The sequence below is a fragment of the Aedes albopictus genome, chromosome 2 (genome assembly GCF_035046485.1).
Source record: "Aedes albopictus strain Foshan chromosome 2, AalbF5, whole genome shotgun sequence".
Lineage (NCBI taxonomy): Eukaryota > Metazoa > Arthropoda > Insecta > Diptera > Culicidae > Aedes > Aedes albopictus.
In genome coordinates this window covers 504,171,064-504,197,579 of record NC_085137.1, presented here as the reverse complement: position 1 = coordinate 504,197,579, position 26,516 = coordinate 504,171,064, and the positions used below count along the sequence as shown (strand labels likewise).

Genomic DNA, 26,516 nt, shown 5'->3' with positions numbered 1-26,516 from the left:
CGTGGCACTCACAATACGCCTAAACGACTGACGCAGCTAACCGCACGGCCAGGAAGCTCACAAAAGAAGGAATTCCAAGAAGGAATCCCGAAAGAATTCCAGCACGTATCACAAAGGAATATCCAGATGAATCACCGAAGGAATTCCTAGACTAGAGGAATCCCCGAAAGAGTTCAAGAAGAAATTTCCGAAGGAATTCTTGGAGGTGCCTCTGGAGGAATTCCATGAGAGATCCCCAAAGGAGTTCCAGGAGGAATCTCCGAAGAAATTCAAAGAGGAATCACCAAAGGAATTCCAAGAGGATACTCAGAATGAAATTCAGGAGGAATAACCGAAGAAATTTCAGGAGGAATCCTCGATAGAATTCCAGGAGGAATCCCCAAAGCAATTCCAGGACAAATCCCCGAAGGAGGGTAGAAGCTTAAGTTTTGGCCAGCCCGGAGTTTTGGCCATAGTGCGATATTCTGCCTGTAACGATCTAAATTGGCATAATTTTTGTTTTTACTAGTAGATTCTAGTATAATAATATGATTGCAGCTGTTAAAACCATACATTTTGATTAAAAACTGAAAGAAAAACACAATTTTCCTTAAAAAATCAGCTCCCATATATCTATTTTGGCCAGGGTGCTTCTAATTTGGCCACTCCCATAAGAAATACACGTGATTGGCCAAAATAGAAATCAAAACTGAGAATATGGCCAAAACTGCGGCAAGGCTTCTATTTTGGCCAGTGCCACTTTTAATACAAAAATCAAGTATTATCTTGATTTTTGTATTTTTCTAATAAAGTATAGATCGAAACCTTTCATTTAACACGTTGGTAGTTTTCATTGGATTATTGGTTATTTTTATAAAAATGATTTCCCTTAGACTGGCCAAAACCGGTGCCCACACCCTAGGGGAAATCCTCGAAGAAATTTCAAAAGAAATCCCTGAAAGAATTCAACGAGGAATCACAGAATTACAGAAGGAATCCCCGAAAGAATTTCTGGAGGAATCCCCGGGAATCCGGGAGGAATCCCTAAATGACGTCCAGGAGGAATCCCCGTAGGAATTCCATAAAGAATCATCGAAGTAATTCCAGGAGGACAGGCCCGTGCACAGAAATGGCGCCAAGGGAGGGGTTTTCCTAATTTCTGCATGGGGCGGAGAGGCGCCTAGTGTATGGAATATCGGTAATGGGGGCCTTGTGCATGGGCTTGTAGGAGGAATATCCGAAGGAAGTCTAGGAGAAAACCCTGAAAGAAAATTAGGAAGAGATATTCCCGAAGGAATTCTGGGAAGAATCTCCGAACAAATTCTATGAGGAATTCCCGAAAGAATTCCAGGAGGAATCTTAGAAGGAAATCCAGGGAATCTCCTGAAGGAAGTCCAGGAGGAAACCCCGAAGAAATTAGAGAAATTCCTCCGGGAATCTCCGAAGGATTTCCGGGGGAATCCTCGAAAAAATTTCAGCGGAATCTCCGGAAGGGAATCTTTCCAGGTAGGGAGAAGAATTTGCAGGTGGTATCTCCTAAAGAATTCCTGGAGGAATTCCAGAAGGAAATCCTGGAGGAGTACTTGTAGGAACACCATGAAAGATCCCTCAAGGTATATATCCCTGGAGATATATACCTGATTATAATCCTATGGAAATTCCTGAATGAGCTTCTGGAGAAATCTCTGATGTAACTCCTGGAGGCATTCTCTTGGAAAAATGCGTCCTTTTGGAAAAATCCCAATCTCAATCTTCAATGTGAAGAACCCCAGGATAAATCCCTAGAAGAACTTCTGAAAGAATACCTAAAGGAACTTTATTTACACTTAATCATTTATTTTAGGCTCATGCGCCACAGGCATAACGAAGCCGGCCTAAAGGAACTTCTCGAGGAATCCCCTAAGGATATCCTTAAGGAATCTTAGAAGGAACTCTTATATAGGATCTTCTCTTATATCTTAAGAAGCTTCTGTGGGAATCCCTGAAAAAATTCAGGAGGAATCTCTGAACATCTGCAAGAATCGCTGAAACTTCTGGACTTATTTCTGTAAAAACTCCCGTGAGAACTTCTAAAGAAACTTCAGAAGGAATCCCTGCAGGAACTCCTAGACTAATTTCTAAGGATCTCTTGCAAAAATTCCTGAAAAACTTTTTCGGATTTTTTTGTGGATCTCCATGAGGAATTTACGAATCCTCCTCAAATAATCTCTAAAGAGACTTCTGGAAAGATACCTGAGCGAACTCCTGTTGAAATAGATTGGGGAACTTGTGAAGGAATTTCTAATAAACGCCTGAAGGCATCCCTGGATCCTCCTGGAGCTATTAGGAAGATCCCTGAACGAACTCCTGGAGAGATAACCAAAGGAACTTTTGGAGAAATCCTTAGAAGAACTTTTAAAAGAATTTCTGATAAATTTTCTCGAAGAGATTCTTTAGGAAATTTCCAGGAGGGATGCTAGATGCCTTTAGGAATCCCTACAGAGCGTCAGGAGAAATCGCTTGTTAGAATTCTAGAGGAATTTCTGAAGGATCTCCTGGAGGAATCCCTGAGGAAACTCCTGGACAAGTTCCTAAAGGAACTCCTGTAGGAATTCATGAAGAAACTTCAAAAGAAATCCCTGAAGGAACTCTCAGACTAATCTCTGAAGGACCTCCTATGAGAATCCCTGCAGGGTCTTCTGAGTGAATGTCTGATGTATCTCTAGAAGGCATCCCTGAATCCATCTGGAAGAATCTCAAAACATCTGCCTATAGCAGATGCTAGTGTTGAACGTTAAATGTTGAACGTTAATGAAAGTTCATCGTTCGCAAAGAATACGATGAACTGTAACATGACTATAGAATGACTGTTAAAGAAGCGGTAAATAGATTTTTTTTTTCAGTGATACGACTTTCTGAAGCACAAGCGCGAAACGTGCAAACTCCAAACTAAACGACGCATGTGCATCTAGTAGTGGAGTCTTCAACTACAATAAGAGATGAACCAGCCTAGGGCTGAAAAAAAGTAATAATAATTCAACTACAATGGCCAATGCCAATTTTACTAATTTAATTGTTTATCTGTAACTATACTTACTTTAATTATCTTAATGTTTAGTTGAGTCATCCAATGAAAATGTAAACTGTGGTAGATGCATCGATTTTGGCCAGCCTTCTCTATTGAGACCATACTGTGTTATGTAGTTATTAGTATTATTATTTTTCGTTTTAAATATTATTTTCCTTAGACTGGCCAATACCGGTGTCCGCACACTATTTGTGTTTTTCATGTAATATAATTTTATTTCGCTTACCCATCTGATTTAAAATCTTTTGACCTTTCATGAAATTTCATTTGTATCAACTGGATTGTTCGGCTCTAAATCGATATACTGCAATTCGAATGTGAGAAAAAAAAACCTTAATTAACAAGCTTCATACAATTATGCATGTTCGCTTACCTTTGCACATGAGCTGGCTTTCATCAACGGTTTGTAGAAAACATCTGCCAATTCGATAATACCGGATGCTTTACAGATGTCGAGTTTCTGCGCAACGCAACTGCGGAATTCTCTCAACTCGTAACATTGCTCTTCGTTTAGTTTGGACAAATGCATCGTCTCGGTGGAGTTGGAGATCTTACCGGCACATTCCACAGCGTAGTCTTCAAACCTTGTCACGCACATGCTGTATTCTGGACGATCAAGTCCTAAAATTCCAAAGACCATATATTACTATTTTGAGTCACGTCGGGCACAACCGCTCGAAATTACTGAAGAAAATTTCGCCATGATCCTTGCAGATCAGGTTCAACGCTTCCGGGACCATGTTGAACATGATGTCCCAAATCGCCAACTCCTCTCCATCCCAGCACTTCCGGAGTAAATCGAACAACGGATTAACACACTGCAAGGACTGGTTCAGCTGGGGACAATAGGTATCGAAATATTGAACCCGATTTGAGTCGTCCAGTGCATCGAAACCACTGATGAGCCCGTCCAAATCCAAATGACCAGCGAAGCACATCGGTGCGAACGTGAACCCGGCCACCAACTTTTCGAACGTTTCCGACGATCCCGTTCGCTGCAGACATTGCCTTTCGAGGGACTCGATCACCTCCATGGTCTCTTCGGAAGATGAGGAGGTGGGTGATCCATCCACTGCAGATGCAGCTGAATAAGAAAAGCGAATCAGATGTCAACGGCATTCAAATTTTCAAAATTTCTAATGTAACCTACCGTAAATGGCCACTGCCAGCGTAACCAGTATCAACCTCGCGGACATGTTTTCTGAAGTGAAGCAATCGGTCTCCACACGTTCGAAGACAGTTCTGTTTTCAAGCCCATTTACTGATAGTCGGAGAGCGCAACAGTTGTCAGCCTCAGTTTTTACACATTTGACTCAAACGGTACCGTTGCGAGTGGCGGATCGGTCGTTTTTGTTATTTACGTTGGTTCCTTTTCTGTTTGCTCTTGATAAAGTGGATTGAAGATTATAAACCGTACGGAAGCAGTTCAATTGGTTCGTGCTCGCTCATGACAGACACAGGTCAGCATGTCAATTCTGTTGAATGATTACTCACAGAAAAGTACAGATCCGTATTACTTTATTTGGTTGTGGGTAAAAATGCTAAAAAATGATTTTGGTATTCCTAATGTTTTCTAGAATTGTGCTCAATGAGAGACAAACCGATCAGTTTAGGAAGAAGTTGAATCATAATTGGGCTTTTTTTCTTAAAAACCTATGAAACAGTTAAGTGTCTTACAAATGTAATTTCCATAAAATAAATAACAACAGCAAAGTTTCAATAAAGTATACATGATTTCACAAAAAAAATGGAAATCTATGGTGTAAATTCGAAAAAATATATTTTCATCTCGGCATCTGATATTTTTTCCAAGCTCTATTTTAGCAAACTTTTGTACTATCGTTGTGATCCGTATAGTCACAATGCATCTGTAATTAGTGAAAGAGAGGATAACTACTCAAGAAGTACAAGGAAATGACTGTCAGATGACATCATGGTTTACTAAAGGTTTCTAAGTTCATCAAAAAGACTATTTTTCTCTGTTTATCTATTTTCTCTTACTCTTCCACTCTCATTACCTGTAATAAATACTCGGAAATCACAAAAGAAATCCCATACAGAATCTCAGATAGGATCCTTAAAGAAATCACGTAAGGAATCCCAGCTGGAAGCTGGGCAGGACTCCTTAAAGAATAATTGAAGAAATCCCAGGAGAAATGTCAAAACAAAACACGAAAAGAATCTTTGGAGGGACCCCGACACGAATACCTGAAAGATTCCCGGAAGATTCCTTGAAGGAATCTTTAAAAGAGTGCATATTGGTATCGCTGGCGCAATCCTAGCAGGAACTCCTAAAGGAATTCCTTACGAAATCCCGGAAGGAATCTTCGAAGGAACTCCAGCAGTAACCACTGAAGGAATGCCGACTAGAACACTTGAAAGAACTCTTTCAAGCTTTTCTATAGCAATCCCGGTAGATTCCCTGATGGAATTCTGGGAGGCATACATATCTGGTAGAATCCTGAGAAGAATCTCCGCTGAAAGCTTGGTTGGAATCCCTGAAATAATCCCAGAAGCAATCCCGGGGGAAATTATTGTGAAAATCCCGATAAGAATGCATTAAAAACTTTCGAGAAGCCAGCAGGGATTCCTGTACCGCACGTATATCGAAAGAATTTCACCAGGATTCTCTGAATATATTTCGAAAGAACTCTTTGAAAGTATATTAGGATGAATCTGTGAAGTATTTGCAGCAGAAATCCATGAAGAAATGCAGGGTTGTTACAACAGCGCGGATTTCGCGAATTTCGCGGATTTCGCGATTTTCGCGGATTTGACCCTAGAATTCGACCCTCGCGCGGATTTTGCGCGGAATTGGTTTTGCTGCTCCGTTATGTAAATTTACTATGTGGTTTTACTCTGATTTGCATTATATTTTTGTTGTGTGAGATTTCATTCTATTTATCTACCAACCAGCGATTGATGTACCCCTTCGACGTACTTTTTACTGTGAATTTTGCATGTGACAATACTGAGAGTTTTACTGCTTCTATTCCCGTTGATATGAATCATAGAGCCTTTGGATATTTGGCAATATGTTTCAGTAATAATTCAATACAATAAGGATCTAGAAAGCTTTGAACTAAACCAGCTCAGTTACTGTGTTACTGTGTAGTATATTGTCGTAGCAATATACTACATTTTGCATAATTAGTTTTTACAACATAGGGTATTGTTCTTTAAAGAACGGAATCAATCGGTGCCGTAATCGCTTGTTTTCAAATAGGATGAATATGGGAGCGTGAGATTACTGATGGCACACATACCCTATTCAAGTAAAACATGCAACAACTCTCTCAGGGCTGTGATACCAATTCGCCTAACGAAAAATGTAAATAGTATTTCGGCCTCGTTAAGCTTTTGGGCGTATAGGCCTGCTAAATAAAGTTTGTAAAAAAAACTCTCACTTTTATAAATGATCATCTGACATAACATATAGTATCTATTGCATTTACAGGAATGAACCAAAATTCGAGCTCTACCCCGAATACTTTTTAAAAATTCCATAACAAAACCCAGAAAATCATCCAGGATCTTCTTCAGGGTGCATCCCCGGAATTCGTCTAAGGATCTCTTCCGACTTTACTCTTAAGATCTTTGTGAATGGACTTTCTATATTTTTTTTTCTTTTTTTGGGTGAAAGCATTATCATCATAAGAAATATCAAGTGATTTGTTTCGTAATGCCTGAAAATTTTCAATAATTTCCTGAAGTAATATCGAAAGAATTTGCTGGTGACTATTCTCGAAAGAGTTTCGAACAAAACATTAAGAATTTTTAGCTGAATTATCAGGTAAAGCTCTTCTGAATTACTGGAATACCTTATGAAATTGGATGAAATTCTACAAAATATTTCTTTAGAGAAATTCTGCAACAATTTCCCCAAGATTTTCATTACGGATATGATCATACACGTAACTACAAAGCCAGCAAGTTAATAAAAAAACAATAGTATTTGTTTCTAAGAATTTATAATATTTGTAATATATTTTAGAAATCCATGGCTAAAGTAATCTACCCATTGGAAGCCACTAGAAGAGTTCCCGTAATAATAGATTTAACGTTGGATTTTTCAGAGTGGTCCATAGAGGCATTTCTAGTAAAAATCTTTAAGTCATTTTAGGAAAATCTGTTGAGGCAGCATGAAGCAAATTTATAAAAAATGCATATCAATCCCGGTGAAAATTAATAATTAATACTTTAGAGAATAACCCTGTGGGATTTTGAAAAAACTTCATGAACAAACAACTGGAGAAATTCCTAGAGAAAAAAAATCCTGAAAGAATTTTATATCAGCAAAAAATCTTTAAAAAATTGCAAATTGTCTTTCAGGAATTTTCCCAGAATTTTCTCCAATGTTGTTGTAGACATTTTTAGTAGTATAATTGCGGAGGAAGAGACCTAATTCGTGTAGGGTAAATACAATAAATATAGATGGTTCCTAACAGACCCTATAGTATTCTTTCTGGAGAATATTATCTAAAATTTCTTTCTTGATTGTCTCACTGCGATTCTCCGGACATTACTAAAATAAATCTCAAAGTTAATTAAAAAATTAACCCCTTACGAATCTTTTGGTATATTTTTCTGGATAACGGATTCTGAGAGATTTATCCAAGAATGCTCTGTAGATTGGTACAGCGGTTTTGCTAAAATTTCTTGAAGGAATATTGCTGACATATAAAATTAAGTTCTGACAGAACTGTCTTCAAAGCATTTAAGATGAGCCGCGTTAATTTACGAATCAAAAGTAAGCCCCAAAAAGTGTTCGAATCGAATAACGAATCAAAGTTAGCCCACTCAAATAGCCCATTCCAGTTGAAAGTGGCCTTTCTTCATACACTATTGTAGACTTCAAATTTAATGTTTAATATATACGTACTGTAGAAAAATGAAACTTTAGGGAACTCGCGGATTTGGCGTGAATTAATTTCCAGTATCGCGCGGATTTGGCGCGGATTCAAATTTTGCTCGCGCGGATTTGGCGCGGATTTTTTTCCACACTTCTCGTAACAACCCTGGAAATGCTGGCTAGAATTTCTGAAACAATCCTTTCAGGATTTTCTAAAGTAGAAATCTCTTAACTCATTCCTGAAGGAATCTCGTAAAGAATACCTGATGGCATCCTTAGATGGATCATGACATCTGGCTGAAAGCTGAGCAGGAATTCCTGCACGAACCGTAATTATTGTATAATTTTCTGAAAAAAGTCGGGAAGAATTTTTGAAAGAATCCCATTAGAAATTCCGGCACGATTACCGAGAGAATCTAGAATTGCCTGAAAAAATTCTGGGCAGAAACTTATATTCCTTCATATTTTTTTTCTGGAGGAATCCCTTTTGGAATCGCAGCAGGAATCCAGGAAGGTATCTCTGAAGGAACTCCAGTACGAATCCCTGAAGGAATGCCGAAAAGAATAACTAAAATAATCATTTCAGGGTTTTTGAAGCAATCTCTACAAAAATCCCTGAAGAGATCTCTGGAGCAATCCCTACAGCAATTTCAGACAGGACATCTGAAGGAATCCCGGGAGGAATCCTGGAAGAATCTCGAGAGGAATACCTGAAGAAATCCCGGAAAAAAATCCGGAAGGTATCTCGAGAAAATCTCATCTAATCTAATCTCATCTCACTTTTTCACCCTACTCTCTACCCTCTACCTTACCGTCTTCTCTGCCCTCTATCTCAACTCTCTATTCTACGCTCTATCATAACCCTGAACCCTACCATCTGCCCTACCGTCTACCCTATTCTATCCTACTCTATCTTCTACCCTACGCTCTACTTTAACGCTTCACCATACTCTGTATACCGTGCTTAATCGTACCGTCTACCCTACCCTCTACCGTCTACCCTAACCCTTTAGTCTACCCTCTATCAGTCTATCCCAGGGATGAGAAATGTACTGGAAAAAACGGTTACCGGCTGTACATTTGACATTTTTCCACACGGACATCATAGGCCCAGCCAAACTCAAACTGTTCGAAAAATAAATGTCATAACATTTTTTTTCCTGCAGCCTTCTTCCTCGAAACGGTTTCCAAGCGCGAGAGCGCCAGTACTCGAGCACAACGACGACAAAAATTTTTGTCTCTCCCGTTTTCGCATTTTTCTGCGTTTCAAACCGCTTCCATACAAACTTATTTACATGCATCACAAAGCTAGGAGTGTGCTCTAGCTATTTGTGCAAATCGATTTAAATTATTTATTAAAACAAGTGAGTTATTAGCAGTTGAAAATATTTGACACTTTTCGCAATCACCCGCCTCAGCATGACTGCTCATAAATGTTTTCGTGGGGAAGCGAAAACCATCAAGCGTCTGCTTGACTGCCGTCGGCGCGGCGTCTGATGGTATTGGTGCTGCCGTTGTTTTGTTTTTATTTTACTGCCAGTATCGATGAACGGAAAAGAGAAAAAAGTATTTTTGCCATCCCTGGTCTATCCTACTCACTATCCTACCCTTTTTCTGTGGATACTATCGACTGTTGATTCTTGGACTTGAGGGTTTCCTTCGGCCTTGCAGTCTTCGGTTTGCATAGACAGGTAACTGACAATACCAACACTAACGACAATGATACCCAATAGGAAATTTCAACCCACAGAACTTGCATACAACATTTTAACAGGTTTCTGACTAGAATCAAATTGACGGTTTAAAATTAGAATAGCTTAGTGTCAAAAAAAATAGTGACCCACCATACAAAACTTCCTAGTTTTTCGGGATATAAAATAGTTAGTAGTTTCCTAAATGTTATGAAAAATTATTTGTTTTCATCATTGTTTGTAAAATTGTAGGAAATTGATGAAGTTTGTCCATAATCTGACTACATTCTATGTGCATTCCATACCACCAGACGAAGAACGATGTTTCTGTTAGTTTTGTGTTCACCTTTGTAGTTTTCCCTGTCTAATTTTAATATGTACAATGTCCAATTTCAAATAAAACCCTTGAAAAAGATAGCATAGACCATCGAAACGTCGGACATAGAGAACCGGTACGCAAAATATGCAGGCAAGTGAATGAAATGCCGCCCGGTGAACTTCACCGCGTCTGTTCGCAAATTTTGCGCACTGGTTCTCTATGCCCGACGTTTCGATGGTCTATGCCATCTTTTTCAAGGGTTCTATTTGAAATTGGACATTGTACATATTAAAATTAGACAGGGAAAACTACAAAGGTAAACACAAAACTTACAGAAACAGTGCATATTCATAGTCAGCTGCTCGATACTCGTTTGTCAACTGAATGAAAGTCAGTGAATATTTGTAAACTAGTTACATAGTGTTAATCTGCTGATAAAATATTAACTTGTCGATTACATTTGATGGTGCTTTACACAGTTCTTGTCCCATTTGATTGTCGTGGAGTGATTTTGGTGGAAAACGTAGCCATAAACGTGGGTAATTTTGAAGATGTTTCTCGATCAGCTTCATATGCAATGATCACGAAATGAGTGCCTGTGTGAAGAGCGAGGGCGAAAATGAAAATGTTTGTTTTGAATATTTAGTGCAGAATCATTCAAATTCGTGTTGTTTTCAGTCAACGACTTTGAACATTTTGCACCCTGTAGAGAACATATGTCGTTTTGATCTTGTTTTGATTGCAAACCGAAGACTGCAAGGCTGAAAGAAACCCTCAATATCCAACCCTCTACCCTCTAACCTTCTACCTTATCCCCTTCAACCTATCATTCACCCAAACCCTCTGCCCAACCGTCAACTTCACCGTTTACCCTACCCTCTACCCTACCCTTTACCCTGATCCTCTACCCTTTTACTGATTAATCCCGATCGATAGATATCCATATTTATATTGCATGGTATCATAGCACAAACTACCATTCCATGGCCGCCATCTTAGATTATGGTCCGCCATCGGATTTAAAAATGGCGTCAAATATCGATTTTCGACTTCTACTCATCGAGCCCGATCGATAGATATTCATATTGCATAGACCACATTCCGAACCAGTTTTGGGACCACCAGTTGGACAAAGTTATCCCCAGTTGCTGGCTTGATAACTGATGAGTTATCCATGAAGTTCTGCGAATTTTGGTGAGCCACACTGCATGTTCATACAAAACATGAGAATTCGCCACATGATGTATGCACCTCAAAATTCTGTAAATTTCGATATATCGCACGGCATGATCATCAACGAGAATTGGCCACTTTTCCAGTACCCTAGAAACCGGTTCCGAGAATTATCAGGTATCAGAAGGCCGGCTCCAGAGGCACGTTATCCTCCATTTTGGACATTTGTACCATCGCCATACATATAAGCCTATTTCATCATTTACCTGAGGGAGAATGGGATAAGGGATGGGAATTAGGAAAGGGAAAGGTGATGAAGTAGGAAGAGGTACCCTAGAAGAGGGAATGAACGCATAAGCGCAACGAGAGCTCATAGCCCATACCACAACGGGTTCAATCAGTGTTCTGAAAAGGACACTGTAAAACGCATAAGCGTAAAGAGAGCCTATAGCTCATTGGAGGTAGCTCGTGATGTCATGCGACTTTCAATATGAAATTGAAAGGCACGTCATTAAAAGTATCCTCAGTATTCAAGAAATCACCTAAAAATTTCTGCTAATAATTCCTGGAAAAAATCCTTTGGGAATTTTTCAAGAAAATCCTCAAAAAATCTTCCAGGAATTTCTCCTGGAATTCCTTGGAATATTCTTGCAGGAATTCCTCCAAGAATTTCCACAAGATTTTTTCCAGGAATTTATTCAAGAATTTCTTGAATAAATATCTAGACGAAATCCTGAGGGAATTCCTGGGGTTCTTTCTGGAAGAATTTATGTAGTAATTTGTGAAGGAATTTCAAAAGAATATCCTGGGGAATTCTTAGAGAAATTCCTGAAGGATTTCCTTGAGGTTACCCTGGAAAAATTTACGAAGTTATTTTTTTTTTTGGAGTAGTTCCTAGAGGAATTCCTGGAATATACCTTGTAGGAATTCCTGGAGTACTTTTTGGAATAATTCTTGGAGAAATTGCTGGAGCAATTCCTGGAGGAATTTTTGGAGTATTTCCTGAAGGAATTCCTGAAATATATCTTGTAGGAATTCATGGAGTATTCCAGTATTCCGGAACAAGACTTAGAAGAACTCCTGTGGAAATTCCATAAGGAATTCGTAGAGTAAATCCTGGAGAAATTCCTGGAGAATTCCTGAATAACTGGAATACTTGCTGGACGAATTTCTGGCATATATCCAGAAGTATATTCTGGAGGAATTCCTGGACGGATTCTTGGAGGATTTCTTTACAGAAGTTTTGGAAGAAAAACTGGGAAAAATCTTTAAAAAAGTGCTGGAGGATTTTTTGGAGATAAGGACTGTTCAATTTATAAAACAGACAACTTGCTTGTGCGATATCATTTTTATTTTTCAATAAAATCATTATCAGTTTTTTGCATTACTTTCTATAGCTGTTCTCAAATGTAGGAAAAATATAACATAACGCAAAATGTTCTTTACTGAATAACTGAAGCGGTTTTCGTAAAACATCAATAAAACCCCATTTCTTAAAAATCGTCATAACTTTTCACATACTTAACATGCACATTTTCTTGAAGTTTGTAATGTAATGGAATCTTATACTATTCTACTAAAGGTAAAGCTCAATAGTTGGTCAGTAATAATGCATCAAGCAGCCTCCAGCTTGATATTGTGAGTTGCCTTGTTTTCATAGAAATTATTAAAAAAATATTTATTTAAGTCCTGTACTGCAATAGCACAATGGATTTGGCTAAAAATTTGTCCAGAGTAGTAGAATATTGCTTTCTGGATGACACAGAAGAAAAATTAACTTTTAATAGCATTATTCATCAAAAATTTAACCCATAAGGTGGTCATAGTAAAAAATTGCATACTTTTTGCTCCATTGGTGGAGATTTTCGACTCTAGCAAATCTTAAGATTATTTATTTTCAACAAAGTTGGTCCTATGTTATTGTAACACCTCATTTAATAATAACCGGATGTAAAGTTTTTATTTCCAACTTCATTGTTATGCAAAATTTTCCTAAGGTTGCATTATTATTTGGAATAACCTTCAAAGAACGAAACTGTTTTGATTCCTGTGCCTGTAATGGTGCACAGTAACCAAACCAGCAATGCTATTAAGAAGCAGTTTTCTGCATTCAAAACCACATTATTCCTACTTTCGACTGGATGCATAAAAAAATGTTTATTCAATATTTTCATATTCTTTTTGCTTTACAATTGAATTTTATTCAAAAAATCGAAACTCACTTGAGACTGTAATATCTCAACAACTAATTTTCCAAATGAGTTTAAATTTCGCCAGATTGTTTTTTACTCATGCTGCTACAGCATGGCACATACTTTTCTGATATTAAAAACGATATACCATATGTAAACAGTAATTTGATATATATTTTCAATTTTCAGCGATCGAAAAATTTACCTCATTTAACACCTGACCGATTTTCTATAAAATAAAACTATTTTTATTCGATTCAAAAATGGTTACCATAATGAGAGATGATGTACTGAATAACGAAACAAGGGTGATTAAATTTGAGCTACGCGTCTTCTTTTTATAGCCTTGTAAAGTTGTCCGTTTTATAAATTGAACAGTCCTTAGGATTCTTGGGAGAATTCTTGGAGTAACTCCTGGACAAGTTCTGGGAAGAAGTCTTGGAGTAGATCCTGGCGAATTATCTGAAGGAATTCTCGGAGGAATCCCTGGGGTTGTCCCGGGAGTATTTTCTTGAGGAATTTCTGGTTTCTTGAGGAATCTTTGAAGTATTCATGAAGGAATTTCTGGAAGATTTTTTGGATGAATTCTTGACGGAATTTCTTGAAAAAATCCTTGGAGATATTTCTGGCCAAATTCCTGGAGGGATTCTTTGCAGAAGACCAATGGTGAAATTTTTGGGGAAGGTTCTGTAGGGGTTTTTTTGAGGAACTCCTGGAGAGATTCTTGGAAGAATTCTAGGCAGATGTCTTGGAGGAATTCCTAGATGAATTTCTGGATAATTCTTGGAATTCATGGAGGTCTTCCTGGTGGAATAATTCCAAGAAGAATTTATTAAAAAAAATCCTGAAAGAGTTCCTGGAGGAATTCCAAGAGTAATTCCTGAAGGAGTTCCCGGAGGAATTTTGGAAGGATTTTTTGGCGAAATTCCTTAACTATTTTCTGAGGAATTTCTGAGGAAAGGCCTGAACGAATTCTTTGACGAACTTGTAGGGCAATCCCAGGAGTGTTTGCTTGAGGAATTACTCAAGAACTCCAGAAGGACCCTGTGGGTAATCATGAAGGAATTTCTGGAGGATTTCTTGAAAAAAAAATCTTTAAAAATCCCTGGAGGAATTTCTGGAAGAATTCTTCGAGGAATTCCTGAAGAAGTTCTTGGAAGATTTCCTGAAGTAATTTATGTTGGAATTCCTTGAAAATTTCTACACAAATTCCTGCAGGAATTTCTAGAGAAAAGCCTGAAAATAATCTTGAATGAATCCCTGGAATAATTTTTGGAAGAATTTCTGGACGATTTCCTGCAGGTTTCTGGAGATTTTTTTTGAGGAATTTCTAAAGAAATTTCTTGAGAGCTTCTTGGAAAAAATCATAGAGAAACTTTTGGAGGAATTCCTGGACTAACTCTCGGAGGGATTCCTGGAGAAATGCTTGGATAATTTCTTGGTGGAATCTCTCCGACAACAACCGCAAATGCAAGTTTTATTGAAATGGCATATAATTAGTGATAACACCACTTCATGGCCACTTACAAGTCTTTAAATGACGATGTTTATAGCAGGAGTTGTATGATAGTTTTATGGAATGCCAAAGGTGCAAAGTAAAAAACTATCACATAAAACTAATATAGAACAACTAGCTTTTTCACATGCTCGTATAAAACCAGGATAAAACATGAATAAATCTACAAGGCATGCTGATTGTTACTTGGGAGAAGTCTACGAGGAATTCCTGGAGAAATTCTTGAAGGAATACCTAGAGGGATTCTTTGAGGAATTCTTTGCAGAATCTTTAGTGTAATATCTGGAGAAATTTTTGAAGAAATTACTGGTGGAAATCTCGAATGAATTCTTGGAGAAATTTCTGGAAGGATTTTTGTAGGAATTTATGGTTGAATTATTGGAGGAACTCCTGGAAGAATTTTCGAGGAATTTCTGGAAAAAATCCTGAAGGAATTATTGGAAGAAATTCTTACAGGAATACCTGGAAAGATTCTTTGAGGAATTCTTGGTGAAGGTCTTGGAGGAATTCCTGAAGGATTTTAGGAGGAACTACTCCGATAAAGTAAAGAGATTCAAGAGTAGAGCTTGTGGAGCTTGAATGTCTCAATTTCAGAATAGTTTGGATGATCTAGATCACCAAGTGAATGTTGCTTAGTAATCAGAATTGCACTCCGAGGCTCTAAGAGTAGCGTAGGTTATATTCCGCGAGCATTCGCTAAAATAAAAATATCATTAGATTTACAAATATTGCGACTCATACCCTAATTCCAAAATAGTTTGGAAAGCCTGGAATATCCCATGAATGTACCAAAAGCATTATAGTTGTGCACTGAGGCTCCATAAGCAGTATAGACTACATTTCACGATTGTTTTTACAATATAAGCATAATACAGTATGTAGATATCGTAACCCAAACTTCAAAGTGTTTTGGAGGCCATTTGTATTTCAGGGAATGTCCAACTACCACAATATCGAGTTGCTCGTGGCCATGCGAGGTCTAGTGGACATCAACGTGGCTGAATTTATTGAACAGAGTCAACACAAATGATGGTAGATGTTGTAGATCTTAACCATGACCTAGATCATGTACCATGAATTTTCTAGGAGTGCTTTGAAGTTTTCTGGGCACCGTAGACTATGTTCTGTGATGATTTATCGTGTATACAATTTGGTATAGGATGTTGGATTTGTGATAAAAACTTAGGAGTACTTTGGAGGCCTTAGAATAACTTTGGGATCAAAACTTCAACAGACTACGATGGGTAGTGATACATTGCATGTCAAGGATCAGTGAAAACTATTGATGATTAGCAAAACGATGAAATTTGAGCAAAAACATGAAGAATTTCTAAAAAATACAAAAAAGGCACGTATTTTCGGCAAAAGGGGGGAGGTACTATTCATTACTTAGCACAACTATTCCCCTTGACTATAAAAAAAAAAACAAAGTAAAATGTTTTGAAACAAAGAAGATATTGCATTTCTGCCAAAAGTAGATCATCCCGGGTGTTTATTTGGGTGTTTACGGGTTAATGTGTCTACGATTAGTGTCAACTTACTACCTATCCTACGAATGACATCTACAATGGTCATCCAACAAATCCACACAATTATGTCGCTAATCAGAGATACCACAACATACGTTTGAATTGCATCATGTTATCCAATTTCACCGATTCTGCGAGGTTATTGTCACCACGCAACCGACACACACCGGCTGACAGATGTTCGCGATCATCAGATAAAAAACTTACCACGAGTTTGGTCTCTTTGCGAACTCTCTTTTAGCACCATTCCTCTCGTCTGCTTCTCTACCTTTTCATCAATGAAAATGAACGTCATCACACCGCGTGAGGCATGAATGAACCTGGGCCAGAGTAGGCACGGCGGCGACGGATGTGCAAAATGGATCGCCAGAAAACCTTGCGAAAGGAGGGACCCCGTTTTCTGAATGATGTGAGCATAATCACGTATTTAAGGTGTGAGTCACTTGCCGTTCCGGAATCAGAACTCACATGATCACAGGAGGTGGCTTTTCAATGGAGATCACTTGGTAACAACGCGGGTTGCCATCGCCTCGCCGCCTACACGCTAAGAAAATGTTACTCTAAAATGAGTAAGATTCACACAAAACTGAGCTAAACTGGAACAGCTCAAAAAATGAGTAAATTGCATTTCCAGCGATAGCGCTGGCCCAAGTGCAAAAACCCAACTGGTTTAAGCCGTATAATATTCTTCGCATCATCAAGAATATTATACGGCTTAAACTGATGAGATTTTCGCACTTGGGCCAGCGCTATCGCTGGAAAAAAAATTTACTCAATTTTGAGTTGTCCCACTTTAGCTCGAAAATGAGTGAATTTTCTGACCGTGTACTAGGGATGGATTGATGCTCTCGCACCGACACGACCAGTGCTCTTCTCTCACACTTTTGGTGGTCACATTTTCTCGGTGCTTCGTGATTCATCATGACGTTGCCGAATTTAAGCACACGTTTGTATTGAAGGTATCCATTTGGAAACTACTTGGTTGGGTTTTTATTATTGCATCATATGTCTTTCTCGGTGTACGTTGACCTATTATTACCATGAATGAGTTGCCAATTGAACGGTTGGGCTGGAGGGACCTATATCGGCAAATGGCATGCTGCGTGGTCATCCAAGAATGTATTCCTGGAACGGAGGACGCCTACTTTGACGAGCCCTCATGATAGACCAATTCCGGTTGGAGAAACATGGGGATGGACAATTTAGCCAACATGATTCGCTTTCAAATGGGCAGGTACAGATTAGCCATTGAGTTCTATTTATGTCAGACCTGCAGTGGATCAACTGCTAGAACCCGTAAAAAGAAAATAAACGGCTAACTTTGGTCATACTGCTGATGAAGGATTAATAAAGTATGCTGAGCTGATGTTTTCATGAACTTAGGTAATGATTCCAGTATGCAAGTTTCATGATATCATGACCCAATTAGCCACTTGTTCATTTAGGAAATCGAACATGACGTCACGACATTTTTTCACAGTGTAATTTCATTGCATGGAAATATTCAGGTTTCTAAAATCATGACAAATTTTGCCGGCCTTGAGCATTGGATTCCTCTTGTGCTATCGTCCTTAATGCGTCTCTTTATATGTTTTACGATTGCAAATCTTGTTTGGTGCCAAATAAAGTAGTGAAAAACATGACCTAGCTTCCGTTATCATCTGCGTAGTGATAAGACGCTACAAATTTTTGGAAACGGCCCAAAAACGTTAATTATAGCTAGCGTTGTCCTCACTCAAGCGCACCAAACAGTCCAAATCGCGAGTGATCATTCCACCAGCATGGTACCAAATCGTTTCCGCCTATTACTGTCACTGTTGGTAGCCGCATCTACCATTGGCGCCAGAGCCGGTACCGTCCCAGCAGCGGATGATGCACCCCAGCTGGATCCGCTGGAGTTCTCCTACCTCACACTGTGGAAGTACACGCTGGCCGAGTGCGAAAAACACGGCGTCAACGGATCGATCATCACCAAGTCGTGGATCGGTGTGCGGCGATGCCTTCGGACCAAGTTGGACGTGATCGCGTTCAACATGGACTCGATGCGGCTGGACGTCGACAATCAGCAGGCCATTTTGGAGAAGTAGGCTTTGCCTTTGGGGGATAGTTTGGACTGTGTGATGTGCTTAAAATGTGGGAATCTTTGTAGGCACTGCCCGAATCTGATGCAAGCAAGTGGTTGCTTCGATCCGTTCATGAAGAACGTGAAGAGCTGCGTCCAAGGTGATAACTTCGAGATCTTTGAGGCTATGCGGAACTGGATCACGGACGTTTTGGAGCACATCTGCGAGGATAATGGAGCACGAATCAGTGAGATCCGTTCAGGTTTAGGTCAGTTTAGTTACAATGTTAATTTTGTGCACTGTTGCAGAATATGATCGGGTGAAGCACGAGAAATGTACGGCCGAATTGGGTCAATACGTTTTTGAATGCGCAGCTCAGAATATTATCGATAAGCAGTACAGCAATCGGAAGTCGCTTTCGGGAGAAGACTGCAGGTAAGGAACCGTCGTTAGTACTCAGATAAATGCGTAACTAATTTCGTGAACACTAGAAAATGAAAGTTCTTGTCGTTGAACAAACGTAAAGAGTCTGTAGATTCCTGATAAAAGTTTCCTACAATTGTTTCATAGAATTCCTAACAAATTTGTTGGAATGAGTATTTTATAGATTTCCAAAATAAAAATACGATTTTTGCGGTATTTGCAGAGAAGAGAGAAAATTTCCTGAAAACTTCTGAAGGTTCTCTCAGGAATAGTTATTTATGTGACAAGTTGCAAAAAGTTAATTTTTTGCAGTGGCAGTTGGGTTTTTGATTTTGAAATTTTGGAAAATCTATAAAATTCAAGATTTTACGATCCCCATTCCGGCTGAATGCACGATGAAAATGGAAAAGTTGCGTAGAGCCTTAGGGGTTGTGCAGCTACCATCAATATTCCACGATGATCGGGTCAGCCATTCTTGAGAAACACCCAAGTAACCATGCTGTTGAATCTGTGCGTATTGTATAAATTTCGCACACATATTGACGTGCATTACTCTATACATATGCGCTTTATATACGCAATACGTACAGCTTCAAAAGCATGGTTACTTGGGCGATGCTTTTAGAAAATGAGGTTTTTTTATGATTTCTTATATAGAATGACTAAATCCAACTACTGTCTTTGACAGTTGATGATGTTACTATGGCGTTCAGTGTCATGGCTTCTTGAAGATTTTTTTTCTCTTTTAAACTATGGGGCACGTTCGATGTAGTACTAGATTTGTAGTAATGAGCTGAATTTTAGTGTGATGAGAACTGTGTTGTTTATGTTGCAAGAAATGGAGAAAACAACAACACTGTTGTCCAAAGTTTTGCTCAAACAGCATCAAATTATGCAAGGAATCATAATACCCACGCTTTTTGCACCATTTCATTGCAGAAACAAAGAATGGACCTTTTCACCATACTAAAATAGGAGGCAATCAGTGAAGTACTAGATTGAAAGTAGTGAGCTGGATTTTTGTATGGTGAGATGATCAATTCTCCATTTCTGCAATGAAATGGTGCAAACAGCGTAGGTTATATGATTTATTGGCTAATTTGATGCTATTTGAGCAAAAGTTTGAATAACTGTGTTGTTGTATTATTATTTCCTGCAACTTCAGCAACACAGTTATCCAAACTTTTGCTCAAACAGCATCAAATTAGTCAATAAATCATATAACCTACGCTGTTTGCACCATTTCATTGCAGAAATAGAGAATTGATCATCTCACCATACAAAAATCCAGCTCACTACTTTCAATCTAGTACTTCACTGATTGCCTCCTATTCAGCTCATTACTACAAATCTAGTACTACACCGAACGTGCCCCATTGGGAAAAATAATAAATCCTTCTAAAACTGTGATAGAAAATTATTTTTTTGATATTTTCATTATACAAAATTGGTGTCTTCACAAGAGTTGTAGAAATGTTTTTCCAATAACTTTGTCGAAAACACTAAGGTTGTAGTTGTCACTTTTTAAGATACGTTGCGTTTTTTTACCTACATCTCCTAGAAAAAAAAAACGCTTTTCTCAATAACTTGTTTAGTTTTGATTGTACATTTTTCTCACGTTTTACATAGCTCTGAACCGCACATCAGTCCTATTTGTATATTTGAAGATTTTGAGTTTTTTTCACCAATGGCCGGTTATTTAAACGCATCTTTTGATACCTTCAAATCAAAAACAAATCAATTCCATTGCACCATAAAGCATCTTTAATCAATAGTTGTCCTAACATATCTTTTGACGTATTTTTGGGTAATCTGTTTTTTTTTTCCTTCATGAAGATTCGCTAATTGTTGGACACCACAAATGTTGAACAGTTTTTGGAAGCTGTATTACGAAACTAACTTAAGTAATTCCGGCTCAATGTTAATAACCGATGTAGATGCGTATACATGAGTACCAGGGTCTCCAGTCAGTCAGCCTAATGGTTAAGGCTATGAATTATCACCAATCCGGAGACGGCGGATTCGATTCTCGTTTCGGTCTTGAACATGTTTACAATTCCCTGAGCATATTGGATCATTGTACTTATGGATGGGAAATGTTATGATAATTTCATTTTGTTATTCGCTAATTTGTCTGTCCCTAGTAAGAAATGTTTATCGAATACATCATTAATTTTCCATAACTACCCACTTTTATGTTTCGGTGATGCTAACGGACGGAAATTCACACCAAAAGTGGTAGAAATTGAAAAATGTCATGACATTTTTTTAACCGTGACATTACACTCTTACCCTTCAATTAATAACTACGGAAGAACACTAAGTTGAAGACAGGTAGGCCAAGTTCCAATATGAACGTAGAGCTAGAAAGGAGAAGAACATAAGTGCCACGATATTGCAACCATTTAGTTACAAAATTACATATATTTTCACATGAAAAAAATATTTAGGGTATTCACTAAACAGCGTAAACTGATTAAACTGATTAAACGTCGCTATCACCAAGGCAATCTTTGATTATTTCATACGCAATTTCATGAAATATTTCAAATAATCAGATAATTATGGCTTACGCGTTTCTTCATCCTGTTTAGTGAATACCCCTATTGAAAATTTTGTACAGATGATGACACGAAAACTGTACAATTCTTAAAATTAATGTTACGAAATAAGCTTTGTGGACAAATCGATCGCAAATACCAAAGTCACACCACAGTTTCAAGAACTGGGAGGATGTCGTTTACACTTTTGCATTGTTTAAAATATGTTTTTCATTGATATTTTATTAGATAAATATTTTTTTTATGACTATTTCATTATGCCTCCATGTTCCAATTGGCAAACTGTGATAGCCTAAACTGTTAGTTTGACCGCCAGATTGGTTTTCAATTTCCATCATGCAGGGAAGGGCGCACCAGGAGTTCCAGGAGGTGTCAGGGGGTCCTAGGGGAATTCCTGGGGCGTTCAAGTGGACTCCACGGGGCTTCAGGGGGTTTCATAGGTGTTCCATGCGGTTTGAGGGTTTTTTTTGCGGGTAATTTCATTTCGCGGGCGTTCCAAGAGTGCTTCAGGAGATTTCAAAGGGTCCCATTAGCGTTCCAGTGGTATTTCAGGTTTTAGGATTGTTCTACGGGTTTCAGGAGCGTCCCAGAAAGTTTACTGGGCGTTCCAGTTGATTTCAGGGGGTTCCAGATGCGTTCCAGAAGTGTTCAAGGGGTTTTAGGGGCGTTACATGTGTTTTCGTGGACGTGCAATGAGGGTTCATGATGTTTCAAACGCGTTCCGGAGGTATTAAATGGGGCTTCAGAGGGAGGTTTTAGGGGCGTGTTGCAGTGAATTTGAGGGAGTTTCAGGAACGTTCCAGGGGTTGTCAAATGGTTCAGGGGAGTTCCAAGGAGTTTCAGGGGTTTTCCAGAAGGTTTCAGGGTGTTTCAGGGGTGCCCAAGGGTTTTCCTTAGAGTTTCAAGGACGTTCCAAGATGCTCCACCGGGCTTCAGGAGTATTTCACGGGGTTTCAAGATATTTCAGGCGCGTTTTATGGGGTTGTGAAGGATCTCAGAGGGGCTCCAGCAAGTTTTAGGTGATTTCAGTAGCGTTACATGAGTTTTTATGGAATTTCATAGGCGTTTCAGTGAGTTTCGGGGATGTTCTAGGGAGTTTCCATGGGCGTTCCATAGGATTTCAGGGACGTTCTAGAGCGTTCCAGTGAGGTTCAGGGGGTTTCAAGATTGTTTCAAGATTTCAGGAGTGATAGAGGAGTTTTCACGGGGTTTCAGGAGCGTTCCAGGTGTTCAATGGATTTCTGGGTGTTCCAGGAAGTTTCAATGGTGTTTCAGAGCTGAAATCCTCTGGAGTTCCAGGGACGTTTCATTGTGTTCCAGCGAATTTCAGGGGTTTCTGGAGCGTTGCAGAGCTTTTCAAGAGGTTTCAGGGGCGTTTCGTGGGGTTGTAAAGGGTCTCAGGGGTGTTCCAGCAGGTTTTCATGAGCGTTCTAGGAATTTTCAAGGTGCTTCATGGTAGTTTCAGTGAGTTTCAGGGGGTTTCATGGGGTTCCATGAGCGTTCCATAGGGTTTTAGGGATGATCCTGGGTGCTAAAGCGGGGTTCAGAGGGTTTCAGGAATATTCCAGGAATATTTCAAGATTTTTCAAGGTGTTTAAGGAGCGTTCCAGGGGTTCTCAATAGTTTTTTTTTTGTTCCAGAAAGTTCCAAGGATGTTCCAGAGGGTTTCAGTAGCATTTCAGGGACGTTTCGGCGTGTTACAGTGAATTTTAGGGGATTTCAGAAACGTCGGAGGGCTTTTCAAGGGGTTTCAGATACGTTCCAGTGAGTTTAGGGGGTTCCAGGGGGCTTTTGGGGATCTCAAGAGCATTCTAGGGTTTTTTTTTTCAGATGGTTTGAGGGACATTCCATGAAGTTTCAGGGACGTTACAGCGAGTTTCAGTGGGTTTCAGCTGAGTTCCATGGGTTTTAAGGCATTTCAGGCCCGTTCTATGGAGTTTCAGGAGTGTTGCAGGACATTCAAGGTGATTCCAGGGGCGTTTCATGCGGTTTCAGATACATTCCAGCGGGTTTCAATAAGTTTCATGGGCGTTCCATAGTTCTCATGTAGGTTCGGTGTTCCAGGGAATTTATAAAAAAACCAACAATTGAAAAGGTTGCATCAACATTGCTAAACAAACACGTTTCTGTCGACTTAGAGCCTTCTGAACTTGATGTTTGCGCTTTCTGTTAATGGCGGTGAGCTGTGTGGGTGGAGTTCAGAAGGTCCTAAGTCGACAGAAACATGTTTGTTTACAAATTGTTGATGCGGCCTTTTCAATCGTTGGTCTTGATATCTTTGATTTCTGAAACCCTGATAAGCCTTGATATCTCACCATGATGTAAACCAGTAAGATTTCCTTGAAAGCCCTTTAAATGAGCCCTGAATCCCCTAGAAAACTCTGCAGAGCCCTTCTGAAATCTCTGAAAACTCCATGAAATATCCCTAAAACACCCTTAGATGCCCTAAGGAACCCCAGGGACCCCTGAGCACCTCTCTGAAACCCTTTTCAAACTCCCACGAATTGTTCAACACTTAGCGATAATCGGTCAACGTTAGGATGAGCCAGCTGAAGTTTTTTTGTCTGTAATAACGAGATTTTTAGCCCTAGGCTAGTTCATCTCGGGAGGAGCCAGCTGAAGGATGCGTTCACTTACTTCAGTTTGATGTGATATTTGTATCTGTGGTGTAGTGAAGTTTATCACGCGGAAACAACTGCAAATGATGGGCTTAGATGCAAAGGGGTAAACATGCCGTTTTGGTAGGTTTTGAGTTATTATGACGATAAAGACGATTATCATAAAATTGTTAACCTTTTTCGTAAAAAGTCATAAAAGATACGATTCGACAAACTTCTTTTTTTGGTTTACATTTACCAAACATTATGACGCTGAGTCATGAAACCTTGCTGGTGTTTCGTGGTAGGAAAAAGTTTTCGTTGAGTATAACTGTAAACTGATTAATTTTTCAGAACAGTACTGTGAAGTGAGCGCCTCGTTGAGGATCTTCTGCAGCAAGAGGGGAGAGCTTCTGTTTTATATACAAAATTTATGCTTCCCTGAAAAGATATTTTTTCTTCATCTACTATGACGGCACCTATTTTTCAATTACTTCCAATTTGTGGATCATAAATCCTTTCGCACCATTCGACATATATTGAGCTACCGGAATTATGAACTACCAAACAGTGATTGGAATTAGAAGAGTTTAACAGATCTGCCGTGTGCAGCATAGTTGTCCCATGTCCCATGTTACTTTTTAACGATTTTGACTTTTTATCATGAAAAGGTCTATTTTGCGGATACTTTCAGAATCTACTTTCGGTTAGTATACTTTGTTCAGAAACTTCATTAAAACAACATCAAGTCAACTTGTCCCATGTTCAGTTTTGTCATCATAAGTCATCATAAACTGTCCCATGTTCACTTATATTTATTTTCTCAAAAGCATGTTCATTTTATACGATTAAAATCTATCCAAGCATCTTTGAGGGAACCCTGAACATTTTCCGGAAATCCTGATATCTTTTGTAAAATTCAACATGGGACAGCTTATAATGAAAATTACAACATGGGACAGCTTATGCTGAACATCTCGTATGACATGGGACAGCTTATGCCGAGAAAATCCCGAAAATTGCCAGATTTATCGGTATTAGAGTCCCACCAAAGTTTTTCTTTAAAAAAATAAAGTAAATTGAATGTTTATGAAACTTTTTGTTCATACTTCAATGATAAATACCAATTCCTAATGCTATGCTGATGAATTCATTTTGTGTTTTTATTACACTCGTCCGTAGAGACAGAAACAAGGCTGGAATTTAAAATGCGTTTTCTCAGTTTGCTGTTTTGGATCATGGGACAACTATGCTGCACACGGCAGATATGTAGCTAGTCCATTTGATTGAAAGCGGTTCCCACATTTACCGAGGGAACCGATATCATAAATGACAAATGGCAATTTCATGAATAAGTCTTATGATTTTATCATGTTTTGTCATGGTTCTAGAGTACATGCGTCATGGTATTATGACTCAGTTTACTACTGTTTGTCAATGGAACCAAAATCATAAACGATAAGTACTAGTTTCAAGAATCATCATGGTTCTAGAGTAGGTACATGCGGTATGATTTCATATCAATTTTTAGCACTAAATATAAAAAAACGTAACGTAGAGGCTATGTTACGGTAAAACGAATCATGATAACTTACCCTTTTTGATGGTGTATGCATACATGAAAACACGCATTTATCGCCAAATTATGACACGTTTTGCCAGTTTCGGGTTCTGGATTTTTTACCCATTTATCAAGTATTTTAAGGCTACTTAAACAATATCAGATACATGAACTCGTAGGAAATTCATGAAATTGTTCACGGATTCATGATCGCGCTTTCCGTACGACATTTCATCGTATGATTCACTACATCCCCGTATATTTTCAGCATGATCCAGCGGGCCAAGGATTGTCTTGTGATCAAACTGAAGGAATGTTCGGTATTTTCGGCAGCCGCCCAGCTTTTCTACGATAACTTCATCCGGATCACCTCCTGCACGGCAGCCGCCACCGCCGCCAACGATGATGGCAATTGAATCCAAATAAACCTAAGAGTTTGTTTGCAATCACGATCTGTCGAATACAGTTCATTTAGGCTAGAATTGATAGAGAAAAAGAGAAACATTCCACGCATAGCATTCGGCACTCGATTATTCCGACGAATGATATAAACAATATACGGAGGCTCAGTTCGACTGGTCGCGGACATAGATGTGAAGTGAAGTACATGAAAAGAGTCCATTTCCCTGTTCGGCCCCGGGCACAGTACTCTTCTAAAGATGCTCAACTCATTTCAATCTACGACACATTGTTTATTTACTGTTTTGTTGAGTTTTGTGTACATTTTCAGCGAACACGGGTAGAGAGATTGAAGGTGTTGTTTGGCATAAATAGTGCAATATATTTCCAACAATGCGCTAAATTTAGAACGCCGCAGCACGTCCCTCCGTCTCGGCGATCCTCCACTTCTACTATTTGGGGTGCTTATTATTAGACTGTGATCGGACGAATAATTAGATTGAAAGTTCATAGCGGCAAAAGGGTCTTTCTAATTCGGATTTACACTGAGAGAAATAAAAAGAGCTGCAATTTTGTTTTTGATGTTTTGAGAAA

The 26,516-nt window shown here is 38.9% G+C and overlaps 3 protein-coding genes across 5 annotated transcripts in view; 2 read left to right on the top strand and 1 right to left on the bottom strand.

The window, feature by feature from the left end:
* Nucleotides 1-26,516, top strand: part of LOC109407819 (ribonuclease P protein subunit p25-like protein) — a 606,744-nt gene that overhangs the window by 77,972 nt on the left and 502,256 nt on the right. The gene's annotated exons all lie outside the window — the stretch shown is intronic.
* On the bottom strand, nucleotides 3,235-4,326 carry LOC134287508 (uncharacterized). The gene is made up of 4 exons (XM_062849394.1): nucleotides 4,197-4,326; nucleotides 3,732-4,130; nucleotides 3,420-3,667; nucleotides 3,235-3,350 (listed from the first exon to the last, which is right to left on the bottom strand). Exons 1-4 carry the CDS (start codon nucleotides 4,240-4,242, stop codon nucleotides 3,300-3,302), a joined length of 744 nt encoding a protein of 247 aa, XP_062705378.1. The 5' UTR covers nucleotides 4,243-4,326; the 3' UTR covers nucleotides 3,235-3,299.
* On the top strand, nucleotides 18,100-26,496 carry LOC134286980 (uncharacterized). The gene is made up of 4 exons (XM_062848696.1): nucleotides 18,100-18,401; nucleotides 18,468-18,628; nucleotides 18,690-18,816; nucleotides 25,792-26,496. Exons 1-4 carry the CDS (start codon nucleotides 18,100-18,102, stop codon nucleotides 25,937-25,939), a joined length of 738 nt encoding a protein of 245 aa, XP_062704680.1. The 3' UTR covers nucleotides 25,940-26,496.

Excerpts from the sequence above, each read along its gene's own strand:
- LOC134286980 (XM_062848696.1), top strand. The coding sequence starts at position 18,100 with ATGGTACCAAATCGTTTCCGCCTATTACTGTCACTGTTGGTAGCCGCA. Across the intron at positions 18,629-18,689 it reads GGATAATGGAGCACGAATCA|AATATGATCGGGTGAAGCAC; the intron begins GTGAGATCCGTT and ends GCACTGTTGCAG. Across the intron at positions 18,817-25,791 it reads CTTTCGGGAGAAGACTGCAG|CATGATCCAGCGGGCCAAGG; the intron begins GTAAGGAACCGT and ends GTATATTTTCAG.
- LOC134287508 (XM_062849394.1), bottom strand. The coding sequence starts at position 4,242 with ATGTCCGCGAGGTTGATACTGGTTACGCTGGCAGTGGCCATTTACG. Across the intron at positions 4,131-4,196 it reads GCTGGCAGTGGCCATTTACG|CTGCATCTGCAGTGGATGGA; the intron begins GTAGGTTACATT and ends TTTCTTATTCAG. Across the intron at positions 3,668-3,731 it reads TCATGGCGAAATTTTCTTCA|GACTTGATCGTCCAGAATAC; the intron begins GTAATTTCGAGC and ends TTGGAATTTTAG.